The sequence below is a fragment of the Clarias gariepinus genome, chromosome 11, assembly GCF_024256425.1.
Source record: "Clarias gariepinus isolate MV-2021 ecotype Netherlands chromosome 11, CGAR_prim_01v2, whole genome shotgun sequence".
Classification (NCBI taxonomy): Eukaryota; Metazoa; Chordata; class Actinopteri; order Siluriformes; family Clariidae; genus Clarias; species Clarias gariepinus.
Window position 1 is genome coordinate 10197501 of NC_071110.1, and position 12920 is coordinate 10210420.

Sequence of the window (12920 nt, forward strand, 5' to 3'; positions counted from 1 at the left end):
TGAGCATAGGATTAGTCCTCCAGATAGCGATTTGTGAAAAGGATGATGGAAGAAGGAATAAAGCAGTGCAATCAAAAGCACTGGAGGACTATCCAGCTTGGCTATAATCTTGTTGTGGATTTTTAACCCATTCACACAGATGGTATGCTTGCTTTGAAACCTGTCTTATAATAGTTTAGCCAGTTAAACCTCTTCACTCCCATTATGTTTTGTGATATGTGATGGTTCCACTTCAGCGAAATCAACATGACATGATGACATTTCAGTTAAATAGCTTTAGACAACTGATTACTACTTGGCACATTGAGTTTATGATTCTGCATCCTTCATTGGTTTCCTTCATTGTAAGGTTAAGGGGGCCTTCATCCTGCACCACATTCCCACTGTTTCCTCAAAACATTGGATGAAAAACACTGTAACTTGCACAACTCAGCAGGAACGTTGTAGAAACTGGTAAGGACATGGTATTATGTGGAGTTTGATGTGGAACTGCTATATTTTCGTTGGACATGTTTAAAAAGAGCCAGGTGATGATGTAGTCGAAGCAAGACGCAGGAAGAACTTAATAAGGACGTGACAGCTGTTGCTGTTTTGACAGTTAACAATGTAGCCAACACCTCTTAGGAACTTAATTCAGGTACTACAAGCATGGCGCAGATGGAAAAGATTTTTTATTGGGATGTCACAATGACATCCCAATTGTAGACATCAAGTTCTCAAAACAACCTCTTTAAGTTTGTGCTATGACCATAGTAGAGCCATGCCACATAGAAGATCGCATTAAGTTTATTTTACGTCCTTCTGCTTACAACATTTATGGTACATATGCAGCAGGTTATCAGAATGTCTCTGTCATGGTCAAATAATATAACATAATACTGGATCTAATACCTGACACCATCACTTCATGACAAAAAGCGCTGTACCCTATGTGTCGTGGTGTTTATACCAACCTCCCAGATGCAATGACAATGTAGTACGCATGTCATAAGCACCTGGGAAGAGCGTAGTGCGATTTGATTGAACATAAGAATAACTCATAATAATAGAACTCATAATATTGGTTTGACATAAGTTTGATGTTCTTTGTTAATGTTTTTGCCCCAATTCTGTGTTGTCGTGTGTCTAAACTGTTCGAACCTGACTTTCATAGAGAGCCACAGCTGGTGTGAAAAGACCAAATGGAAATGAATTAACTGAAGGTAGGAGAGACTCTATAAACCAGGAACAAAAAGAGCAAGAAAACCTCCCTGAGGCCGTCTCCATGGAGACCAGCCAGCTTTCAGAGATGGCTGATGTAAAGGACTATAAAATGGATCTTGGGGAAAAAGAAGAGGACGAATACCAGCACAGCAAGGATGATAAAGATTGTGTTGATGAACAGTTCCCTCAATGCCTGGATACTGAAAAGGGCAACTCCCCACTCGCAGCTTCGGACAAAAGCAGTGACACAGCCAAAGAATGTGAGGGTAAAGAGAAAAGTGATGGAAGTGCCAACCAACAAGAGGACATGGTGAAAAAAGAGACAGATGAACAGGAGTCAAATGCCAAAGAATCTGTGTCATCTCCAGAGCCTGACACAGATCCCCAAGCACAAGGTGAGCTGGTGGTGGAAGAAAACAACACCTCATCCTCTGTTGATGCAAAAGAGCCAGAACACCAAGAACCACAGGACGTTCCAAAAGCAGAACCAGAATCTGTGCTGGAACAGCAAATCAAGGAGCTGGCTGTTTCCGATGCTTCAACCGAATCTTGCCATGAAAATGATAGAGATGACTTAAGTGACTGCCTGCATGTGGAAATGGCTATTGTCTCATCAGATAGTGATGCTGAGGAGCAGTGGAAGACCATGTTCTCTTCTGTTGTTGACGAAGATGAGTTTGGTGCCATTTTGGAATCAGATGCTCAAGATGTTAGCAAAGAGATAAATGACCAAAACCAGGCAGTGGAGGATGACATTAGAAATCAGCCTGAGAGTAAAGCTGAGCCTGATGAAAATGAAGATCCAACAGTATTGACAGACAGTGTTGACACTCTTGAGCAGCCAGAATGTTCCAATGAATGTGAGCTGGAAGACATTTCTTATAAAGACTCCATACACTACAGCAGTTTATCCAAGATCTCAGAGAATGAGTTAGATCCAAGCCAAAACGTGAAACACAACCTGCAGCGCTTGTCTGCCTCAACGTCTGAGCTTGATAAAAAGTTGCCACAAGACTACTGCGTGATTCAGGAGATGCAGAGTGAGAATGTCAGCACAGAGCATGTGGATTTCAGGATGGCTCGTAAGCAGTGGCAGGAAATGGAGGAACAATGCAAGGCCCAGGTGCAGCAGCCCACTGTAAAGCAGGGTGGACATAGCATCACATATACACCTATCCGTAACTTAGAGCGGACCAAGAGAGATCTGGATTCAGACAATTTATCTCTTGGTGATTACCAAAATACCCAATTCAGCCCATGTTCAGATGACTCAGGCCTGGATGATACAAGCTATCGATCTCATTATGATGAACCAGAGACTCCAGTGGAAAAGGAAATCCGGGAGACTATGGAGCGAGAGGAATGTTTCAAACGAGAGAGGGCCATGTCAAGACCACCTTCTAGTGAACCTGTGCAGAATAAACCCAGACCAATGACCTTGATGATGGCCAAATCAGAACCAGAGGACAAAAAGAAAAGGTATAACACGCGTGAGGACCGATGTAGGACACAAAGACCATCTAATACAATACCACCAACCTTCTCTATTACAGCTTCCCCATCATCGAAACCAGCCTATCATGAAATGGTGGCAAACAACGTCATAATCCTTGACCCGGATTCACATCCCCCAAAGCAACGGCAAAAGGGCAAAAATCTGCTATCTCCACTGACAAACAGGTTTCATGAATGGCCTTCAGACTCAAGCAACGTCATCATCCTGGAAACATCTAATCTCATCATCCGAAGTGCTTCTGAATTCTGCCTGAGCAGTGCATGCCAGGAGAACCAAGAGAGCACGTTCCACAACAACCCCTTCTATAAATTGCGATCACACAGCACACTATCTCTGGTGGACCAAGAGATCAAAGAAGTGAAGCAAAGAGATGAAGAATTCAGAAGACAGAGGGCACAACTGTATGCTAAAGAGAAGTATGACACGATCCTGGTGTCTCCCAGCTCACTGCAGAATTTCAGCTATGATAAGCCAGGTATTTGATTTGTCATGGCACAAATGTTATCTGTCTTGAATTTGTAATAAAAAGTAATATTTAACCAAGTAATTACTGTTAGGCTAACAGCAACATTGCATAATATTCTTATTAAAAAATGTATCAGTGAAAGATTTTACATCAACAAATCGTAATGCATTTTAGTTCATAGTGTCAATTTATAGGATTTTAATTTCTTTTATAGAATGTTGCTTCCTTTTTTTCATTTTTGTTTGTCTTTATTTTAGGAGGGTTGCCAGCCAAATGTAAGTCCTCCCCTTCGTCCCCTTTAAGAGTTCGCAGAATGGACCGTTCCACTTTATCCTGTGATCAGAAGGTATAGTATCATCGTCATAATGTCTGTTTTTGTGATTCTCGTTTATTTCTGTTCATTACATTCATTATCTCAGTTCTTCATGAATGCATTTGAGTAATGTACATGTCCAGTGTTAATGCCAACGCTTTAAATCCATATCATAATGTATTTTTGAAAATATATTTTAATTTTAAATTTACTCAGTTGGCTAAAATGGCAACATTATATTTAATTTTAGTCTATTTCTCTGATACAGCTGAGGGTTAAGCATATTGCTCAAATTCCAGGGTCTCTCAGTCTTGGAATTTAAACTTTATGTTACTAATATTAAATTATACCCTTACAAAAATGACTCATTTTGATTTTTCGAATCTGATTACTTAAATGTATCCCTTGCACATGTAAATAAAAATAACCATTTCATGCTAGCCTAAATTCCAAAATCATGCTCATACACCCTGTTTCTCCATTGTCTGTGCCATTAAATCTTTTACATTTTCACCATGAAACTGGCCACTGAAGCAGTTTTACGGGTGAAACTCTTTCCTTTAGTTCCCTGAGGCACCTTATACCAGAGTGCGAAGGAAAAGTGCCCTTGTTCAGAGATGGGAAGCAGCGATGTTGGCCAATCAACAACATGTGTGAACAACAGTACACTACCAATCATGTGTTTTTAGGCATGCTATAGATTAATCTTTCCTTAACATGAGTTCAAACATGAATTTAAGTTAAAACTTAAAAAAATTAGATATACAGTAGATGTGAACGCTCTAATTAGGCACTTGTCGGTTTTTATATTTTTATCGCACAATTAACAATAGCTCCATATTACAGTCATTTATCTGTTTTACTCAGTTCACCTCCCGATAATGTTAAATAATGAAACCGTATGGAGGAATAAATCGTATTATTTTATTTAAATAGAATATACATTTGCTATTTAGAATTTAGTTTAACTCATGTGCTCATTATGCAGACTGTTGTTATTTTTGAATGTGACTTACAAATGGAAGAGATGATGATACAGTGAAATCGATGAACTGTTTTAAAGAATATCCCAGATATTTTCCTACTCTATTTTCTCCTTGGTAGTTGTGTAAATATAGCATGAACCACGATTTATAATATAATATACAAAAACATTGCATTTTAAAGTGAAAATAGAAACACACTAATGACAAACACCTTTTTATGATTCCAATTTTAGCTCTTCTTGAATAAGAAATGGCAATTTTTTGTAATGAAGATGTAATGTCAATCTGTAGGTTTTGCATTTAGTCTAGTTACTTCCACAATCGTTCCACATTTTCCTGTTAGATTTAATTTTCACACAGGAAATGGAAGTAAATGCAGATGACCTGAGCAAATGAATCAAATCTCTTAATGCAAGCTCTGTAGTGACTCAGCATTTTTTTTTTCAACTTCATCTCAGTGTTAATTCATTAGATATTATTAAAATTAGCAATTTTTGCACTCTTTTGCTGAATATTTGCACACTGATGCTCTTTCCGGTTAGTATTGCTTGGTACATATTACATAATTTATTCTTGTGAACAGATGATTGCAGAGTCAGTATATCGTATAGTATATGCCTATGTTTATCATTGGAAGTTTGACTTGTTAATTTAAAGCATTGCTTTATTCCTTTTCCCTAAAGTACAACCTTCCTATTAATTTATCCATAAAATAAAGAAATATAAGTCGCTCAAACTGATTCCTGTGTGGTGTTGATATTTTTTATGTGTGTGTTAAAATTCCCAAGGTTTGATGACGGTTGCAAACTGATGACGGTTCAAAAACTTGGACACTGCAAGATTTTATGTTCCTTCTTTCATTCAGTTAAACAAAATAGTCTAAGGCAGTGTAGCTAACTACACACATTCTGTATTTCAGTTAATTGGCTAGATTTTTTAATTAAGGTTTTTCTTGCATTATTTAAATTGTCCCCTCTCTGAAATTGTCCTGAAGTATACCTTGCAGTTGGAATGAGAGCATGTTTTTTTTTTTTTTTTTTTACCTGTAGTCTTTAACTTAGGAAGGTGCATATAGTGGACCTCACTCGCTCAAGACTTAGAGCACAAGGCGAGGTACACCCTGAGTGGGGTGCCAAGCTATCAAAGGACACACACACATATCATGGGCAATTTGGGGAAAGCCAATCAACCTAAACTGCATGTCTTTGGACCAAAAACCAGAGCACCCGGAGGAATCCCACCAAGCATGAGGAGAAGATGCAAACTGCATGTACACATGGAGTCGAACCCAGGCTGGAATTGAACCCAGATCCTGGAGGTGCTAGGAGACAATGCTACAGTAACTACTAACCCACCGTGCCATCAATAGTGTACCTTTGTAGCACTATTTTAACCAGTAAAGTCCAGAGCAGGTTCAGGTTTATATATATATATATATATTGCATTACGATGTTTTCATGATTAAATCAAGGCTTAGAGATTATGCTATATAGAGTGTCTTATATACTTTTTTAAAAGCACAACCTAGGGAAAATTATGAAATAAATAGTATTTTATTATAACCAACTATACAAACATGACTAATCAAAAAGTATATTTCAAAAAAGTCAAATCCATTTTTTTAAACAAAAAATATTTTGTTGTCAAAAATACACAGAGATCAAAATGTATTTAAAGATATGACATGATAAAATGATAAAAGCACGTATACTTAATCAAATACAAAATACTTTTTGTACTGTATAAACAGTACCAGAACAACGAAATTCCCATATTAAAAACAATATTGTCTTGGCGAATATTTCATTTTAAATGTGAGTTTGTTTTTCTGGGAGTAGGTAGTCTTCCTTGGTTGCAGCGTTTCCCCACTAGGAGGCAGTGTTGGACTATAAAGTAGAAAACCATATGTTGGTACAGTTCAGGTGTTTTGCAATGACTTAGTGATGTTTTTAATAACGGTATTATTCTGACTAATATGCCTGGTCATTCCTTTGTGCATTTAATCTGGTGTAAAAAAAAAAAAAACATTATAAAGCAATAAAGCAAACCATTTTGATTTAAAGGAAAAACAAGAGCTTGTGTTAATGTGTGTTGGCGTTGACGACACTATATGGGAATGTGTATTGTAAATTAGTACTGACCTTCACATCATTCATGGCTAATTTATTTTTTATTAACTAACACCTAATATCTACAGGCTTAAATATGGTTTAAAGAGGGCCAACACGCCAAAGTAAAGCATGTCTTATAAATGTTCATGGTATCCATTGTATTTATTTCCATTTTTATGACTGTGGTAGAACCACCGAGCAACATCTAAACAAAATGGACAATTTAGGAACACCAATTAGGCTAATATGCATGTCTTTGGACTATGGGTGATATGTAATATTGGACTATGGGTTTGGTGAGTTACCCAGAGGAAACTCACCAAACACAGGAAGAGCATGCAAACTCCACACACACACACACACACACACCATGGCGGCAATTGAACCCGGACCTGGAGATGCAAGGCAACAGTGCTAACCACTAAGCCTGCGATTCATTCAAGTTACAGTATATGTAAGTTGTGTAAATATGCCATGAAACACAATTTATAATATACCTTAAAAGGAAAAAAGAAAAAAGACCCACTATATAAATAAATTCTTTGCACAATGACCATTGTTAAATGCAAATAAACAATACAAATAAAATTTAATTGAATTACAAATCAGTGTCAATATTATCAATAATTTAAAGTATTTTACAGAGTTTATTGTTTTAAGAAATCATGTTAAGATAGCCACACAAAACTGTACTTAACTTTGCAGTTTCTTTTATACAGGTAGTGTACTGTATAAAACGAAGTTAACTGCAGTTCCCAAAAATACCACCAGTTCACCACTAGATGGCAAGCGGCAAACAAGTAACATCCCTAATCCTGAGCCTTAACCGCTTGTTGCTTAGTGATGGCGAGATGAAGCGTCATGGAGGAGTCGAGGCTAAAGAAATGTTTGTGCACATAACTACCATCACTAAATCTTTGAAAATTAAGTGAAGACTGGATTATAAATCAAAAGTTACTGCGCATGCGTTAAACTGTGGGCGTGTCTGTTGCAGTAATTAGATTTCTGCCTAAAGTTTAACTTGCACCATAAGTAAAAATCAAAATGCTGTACGTAGGCTTCAACCTGAAATAATAATAATATCACTGATTACATTAAAGCTGAACAGATTATATTAAACTTTAACATTTTGACTCTTTCTACAAACTCTTTTCTCAGGTACTTACATTAGTTGGTTGTAACTATCACCACTTTCTGTCCAGATACATGGAGGATTTAAGATTTTCATATATATATATATATATATATATATATATATAGGATGTTGGAGAGACGAGTGAGCTTAATTGCTGCCCAATACAATAGCTGCAAATACTTTATTTTCCACAGTACAGTACAGCATGAGCAGTACATTCACACAAGAACCACATCCAAATCAGCCTAAGCATGAACCAAAGCACATTCAACAGGTCACACACACCCTTACACACTAACCTGGCCAAAGCCACTAACCCAAACACCCTTCCCCAACAGGGTGAATACATTGAACACTATATATATATATACTGTATACAGTACCTCACAAAACAGAAGTACACCCCTCACATTTTTGTAAATATTTTATTATATCTTTTCAAGGGACAATGCTAAAGATATGAAACTCTAATAGAATGTAAAGTAATCAGTGTACAGCTTGTATAATGTTGTAAAGTTGATGTCCCCTCAAAATAACTCAACACACAGCCATTAATGTCTGAACTGCTAGCAACAAAAAGTGAGTACACCCCTAAATGAAAATGTTCAAACTGTGCCCAGTGCCAATAGTTTGGCCACCATGATTTTCCAGCACTGCCTTAACTCTCTTGGGCATGGAGTTCACTAGAGCTTCACAGGTTGCCACGGGAATCCTCTTCCACTCCTCCTTGATCACGTCACGAAGCTGGTGGATGTTAGACACCATGTGCTTCTCCACCTTCTGTTTGAGGATGCCCCAACAAATGGACAATAGGGTTTAGGTCTGGAGACATGCTTGGCCAGTCTAGCACCTTTACCCTCAGTTTCTTCAGCAAGGCAGTGGTTGTCTTGGAAGTGTGTTTGGGGTCATTATCATGTTGGAATACTGCTCTACGGCCCAGTTTTTCCGAAGGCAGGGGATCATGCTCTTCTTCAGTATGGCACAGTACATGTTGCCATTCATGGTTCCCTTAATGAACTGTTGTTCCCCAGTGCCGGCAGCACTCATGCAATAATAAAATATTTACAAAAATGTGAGGGGTGTACTCACTTTTGTGAGATACTATATATATACGTATATATATATATATATATATATATATATATATATATATACACAGTAATAATATCTATCACTGTGCTCTTAATAATAATAATAATAATATGATGATGATGATAATGATGATGATAATGATTATAATGGTGGTGATAATGTGTTAATGTTACTTTTTGCATTCAGACCCAGTGTGTGATCTGGCCACAGAACTTGCATTGGTCCAATCCATAGAGGTTCCTCAGGAACACATGAAGGTGCATTTGTCCTGCTCCTAATTTTACCCCCATAGTGTACATTTAGATTAGATTAGATTAGATTAGATGCAGCTCAGTGGCTTAGTGGTTAGCACTGTCACCTTGCACTGTCCAGGTTCGATTCCCGCCTCTGTGTGTATGGAGTTTGCCTGTTCTCCCCGTGTTTGGTGGGCATCCTCCATATACTCTGCTTTCCTCATGATTGGCTGAGTGAATTGGCAACTGTGTTTCTGGGACTGGAAGCAACTGGGAACAACAGCAACCCAGCCACGAAGTGATAGGCCTTGTAAAATCACAGAGCGTGGTCAGAGGATGCTCAGACGTATAGTGAACAGAGGTTGGCAATTTTGAGCAGACTCAATAACTACAGACATCCAAACTTCATGTGGCCTCCAGATTAGCTTAAAAACAGTCCTTAGAAAGCTTCATGGAATGGGTTTTCTTTGCAGAGCAGCTGCATCCAAGCCTTACATCATCAAATGCAATGCAAAGCATCTGATGTAGTGCTGTTAAGGACGCCATTAGTGGACTCTAGAGCAGTGGAGACGTGTTCTCTAGAGTGACGAATAACGCTTCTCTGTCTGGTAATGCAGACTGATAAGTCTGGGTTTGGTGGTTGCCTTCACTGACTTCACTGAGCCAAGTGTAAAGTTTGGTGAAACTTTTAGTGATGCACTTAATGCACTTTCTTAATGACGTTTTGGACAATTTGATGCTCCGAACTTTGTGGGAACAATTTGGGCATTTGAATGTTACTCAAATTCATATGCATGTAAAGGCAGACGAGCGAATACTTTTGCCAATATATATATATATATATATATATATATATATAGTTGGTGCTTTGGTATACTTAGTAGACACAAGTATTATATTTATATATAATACTTATAATATATTTATTTAAATACAAATATATACAAAACTGCAATTTCTCTTAAAACTTATAAAGACTCATACACATTTCTATAATTTTCTTTTGATTCTACAAAGCTGCTTTGTGACAATGACCATTGTTTAATGTGCTATACGAATAAATTAAATTGAATAAATTATTAAAATGAGCTAAGACTTAACATAGCTAGCTAAAACAGAATTGACACTATAAATTAACAAAACTATCTAAGAATCATAATAAAGTACACAAATGCGGTACACTGTGATAACTGCAAATAAATTGTCGATGAGATGAGAAATGCATGTGTTTTAGGAGTGTGAGAGACTGCACAAGGCTCACCGCAGACCCCACTCTCAATATAACACATTGATAATCAGTGTGATGCGCAGCAAGTTGTTAAACATAAGCATTTTTTAAATGAAACTACTACTGTTCTTGTGATGTGCAAATGAACACAACAAAACGTGGTTGCTGAATTTTTAGCACTGTCTGGTTGAACCGCGGCAGAAACCCCATGAGTCCATCACTCAGCGTGGAGGATCTGTGACAAGCAAACAGAGTTAAGTAAAGATGTTTCTCTGTTTTTACCAAATTGAAGTGGCCGACTGTAGACGTGCACATGTAGGACCTGATTGTTTTGAAAAATGGCTTTGTTTTAGGAGTGTAAGAGGAAGCACGAGGCCCTCAGTAACCTGACTTTAAAGTATGATGAAATGAGACTAACAGCCTCTGATGGAGAAGATATACTTTTTTCTGTCTGTCTTTAAACCTGGACTAATAATTTAAGAATATCTCGTGCTATGCTGATGATGATGACTTGTACTGTAAAATTTTATTTTGAATTTGGAAGTTTATGGTGAGTATGCTTTAAGTCTCACTTAGCCATGTCTGCTGTGTGTCAGAAAAGTAGTGTGGGAAAAAAATATATACTTTTTGAAGCTATATACATCAAATCTTTTTTTTTTCTCTCTTCATAGGACCATGGCATAACTCTTGATCCCAGTGCTACAAATGTTAAAACATGAAGCATCATGAGCAGAATGGGAGCAGTACTTAATATGTTTGTGAGAAATACCATTTAATATATGAAAGTGTAAAGAGATTAAGTTGGACTTTTACTGTAAAATATTTTTAAATATTGATCTCATAACTGTAAATATACTTATATAATACAATAAGGTTATGGAATGTTTTAACAAAAGTGTTTATTTGTTTTTAGTAGTTATTTAATTGTTAGCACATATGTGAACTTGAAAAAGCTAAGTTTTAAATGAAAAGTAAATAAAATGTGCATTTCCTTTTTGTTTTGGAACTTGATTTTTTGCAATTAATTATGATTTTATTTATTAGCCATGTGTAGACAGTGGGAGGGAACCGATATCCATGTGTGTTACTGAGAATGCTGGGAAGATCCGTGACAGAACTTGCAGGGGGGCTTTTTTCTTTCATAGTTTGCATGTTTTTTCCTGTGTTTGGTGGGTTTCCTCCCGGTACTCTCGTTTCCTCCCACAGTCTAAAGACATGCATATTAGGCTAACTGGCATTTGCAAATACACCATAGTTTGTAAATATGTGGATGTTGACCGGTGGTCTTACTATGGTCGTAAAAATGGGAATAAATACAATGATCTTCACTGGCCTCCATGGTCCCTAGCTGGACTATCTCTCCCTCCCTCTCTCTCTCTCTTTCTCTCTCACATACACAATGTATATTGGTACCGAATAAACATGTCCTATAATGTTACAGTTTGTAAACAGTCCTATTTTATGTTTATCAGTTAATCATGATGCAGGTTTAGTAGCAATACACAGGCTTAGGTGCCAGACTTTTGACTTTTACATTCTAAAATGTACATAAGCCAAAACTGAAAGATTAATCTTACATTTTTTTTCAAGTTAGGCTAACAATATATATTTTTTAAATCCCTGAAAACAGATTTTGGCACAGTTACCTTTGACAAATTTACAAAGTGGAAAGATAATTTGAAATTAAAGAGAAATGCCCGGATTAGAAGACGGTCTCTAATTCGTCCAAACAGAACACGCGTTGCTCTAATATGTCTAAACATGTTTTTAATGTATTTTTAAAAATATATATTTTCGAAATATTAAGTACAGAATTTGATTGCGCCATTACATACGCGTTATAATCCACAAACACGTCCAGAGCGAAACAAAATTGTAGTTTTTATTATTGTTATTATTTACTTCCGACTTCGGCGCGACGTAATGACGTACAGACACGGTCTCTGTGCGTCAGACACGCCCATTGGTCCTTCCTGGACACGCCTCTTTCAGCTGCAATGAGAGCAACGTCCTGATCTTCGAGCGGAGGAACGGCCTGCTGAGGTGGGTTTATTCTCTTTATAACGCAAAACGCTGCAAAAACTGAACAACTGGAAATCACGACTGGTATATGATTGTCAGTTACTGCCTTAAACTGTCCGAGTCGTTCAGGTTGTTTACAGTTAAGGAGAACAAGTTTACTAAAACGGACCGCTTGTTGTTGTTTGTCCCCCACTGCCGGGTGTTATTTCTGTGACCTCCAGTAGAGATCATTCTGGCCTCGAGCCAAACAGCTGAGCTTCTCGATCAGATCAAGTTTATGATGCTTTTGCACGAAAAAAAAAATCTGCAGCACAGATCAACAGGATGAAGGTGTTTTGGTGCGATCATACACAGCGCAGTGTAGATACAATGTAACCTTCTATCGGAAGTGTAGGACATCAAGGACATGTTCTGTCCCTGACATCTACTTCTCTTATTTTAAGGAAATAATAAAGGAGTTTCCCTGTTAAAGCTTTTTCCTTTAGCTTACCTGTGTATCAGTGTTATGAATTAAAAGATCCCTTCCTTCTTGCATGGTGTGATCACGAGTAGATTAGGACAAGAAGTTTTTGTATTTGTGATAAATGCAAAGCAAATAGAAATGCCTTCTTACCA

At 37.3% G+C, this 12920-nt stretch overlaps 2 protein-coding genes across 5 annotated transcripts in view; both read left to right on the top strand.

Moving 5' to 3' along the window:
* Positions 1–4669, top strand: part of si:ch211-153l6.6 (uncharacterized) — a 6936-nt gene extending 2267 nt beyond the window's left edge. The window contains exons 1-4 of one of the 2 annotated variants that reach the window (XM_053507742.1): positions 399–453; positions 1154–3194; positions 3443–3531; positions 4063–4669. In XM_053507742.1, the coding sequence (XP_053363717.1) occupies positions 1265–3194; positions 3443–3531; positions 4063–4155 (2112 nt within the window). In that variant the 5' untranslated portion in view covers positions 399–453; positions 1154–1264 and the 3' untranslated portion in view covers positions 4156–4669. Of the gene's footprint in view, positions 1–398; positions 454–1153; positions 3195–3442; positions 3532–4062 lie in introns of those variants that run through there. The other variant, XM_053507741.1, reaches the window with a different exon arrangement.
* A 7578-nt stretch (positions 4670–12247) lies between these two features.
* agla (amylo-alpha-1, 6-glucosidase, 4-alpha-glucanotransferase a) overlaps positions 12248–12920 on the top strand; it is a 29396-nt gene continuing 28723 nt past the window's right edge. For 2 of the 3 annotated variants that reach the window (XM_053507337.1, XM_053507336.1), the window contains exon 1: positions 12265–12326. The gene's annotated coding sequence lies outside the window, so the exon portion shown is untranslated. Of the gene's footprint in view, positions 12327–12920 lie in introns of all 3 variants that reach the window. The other variant, XM_053507338.1, reaches the window with a different exon arrangement.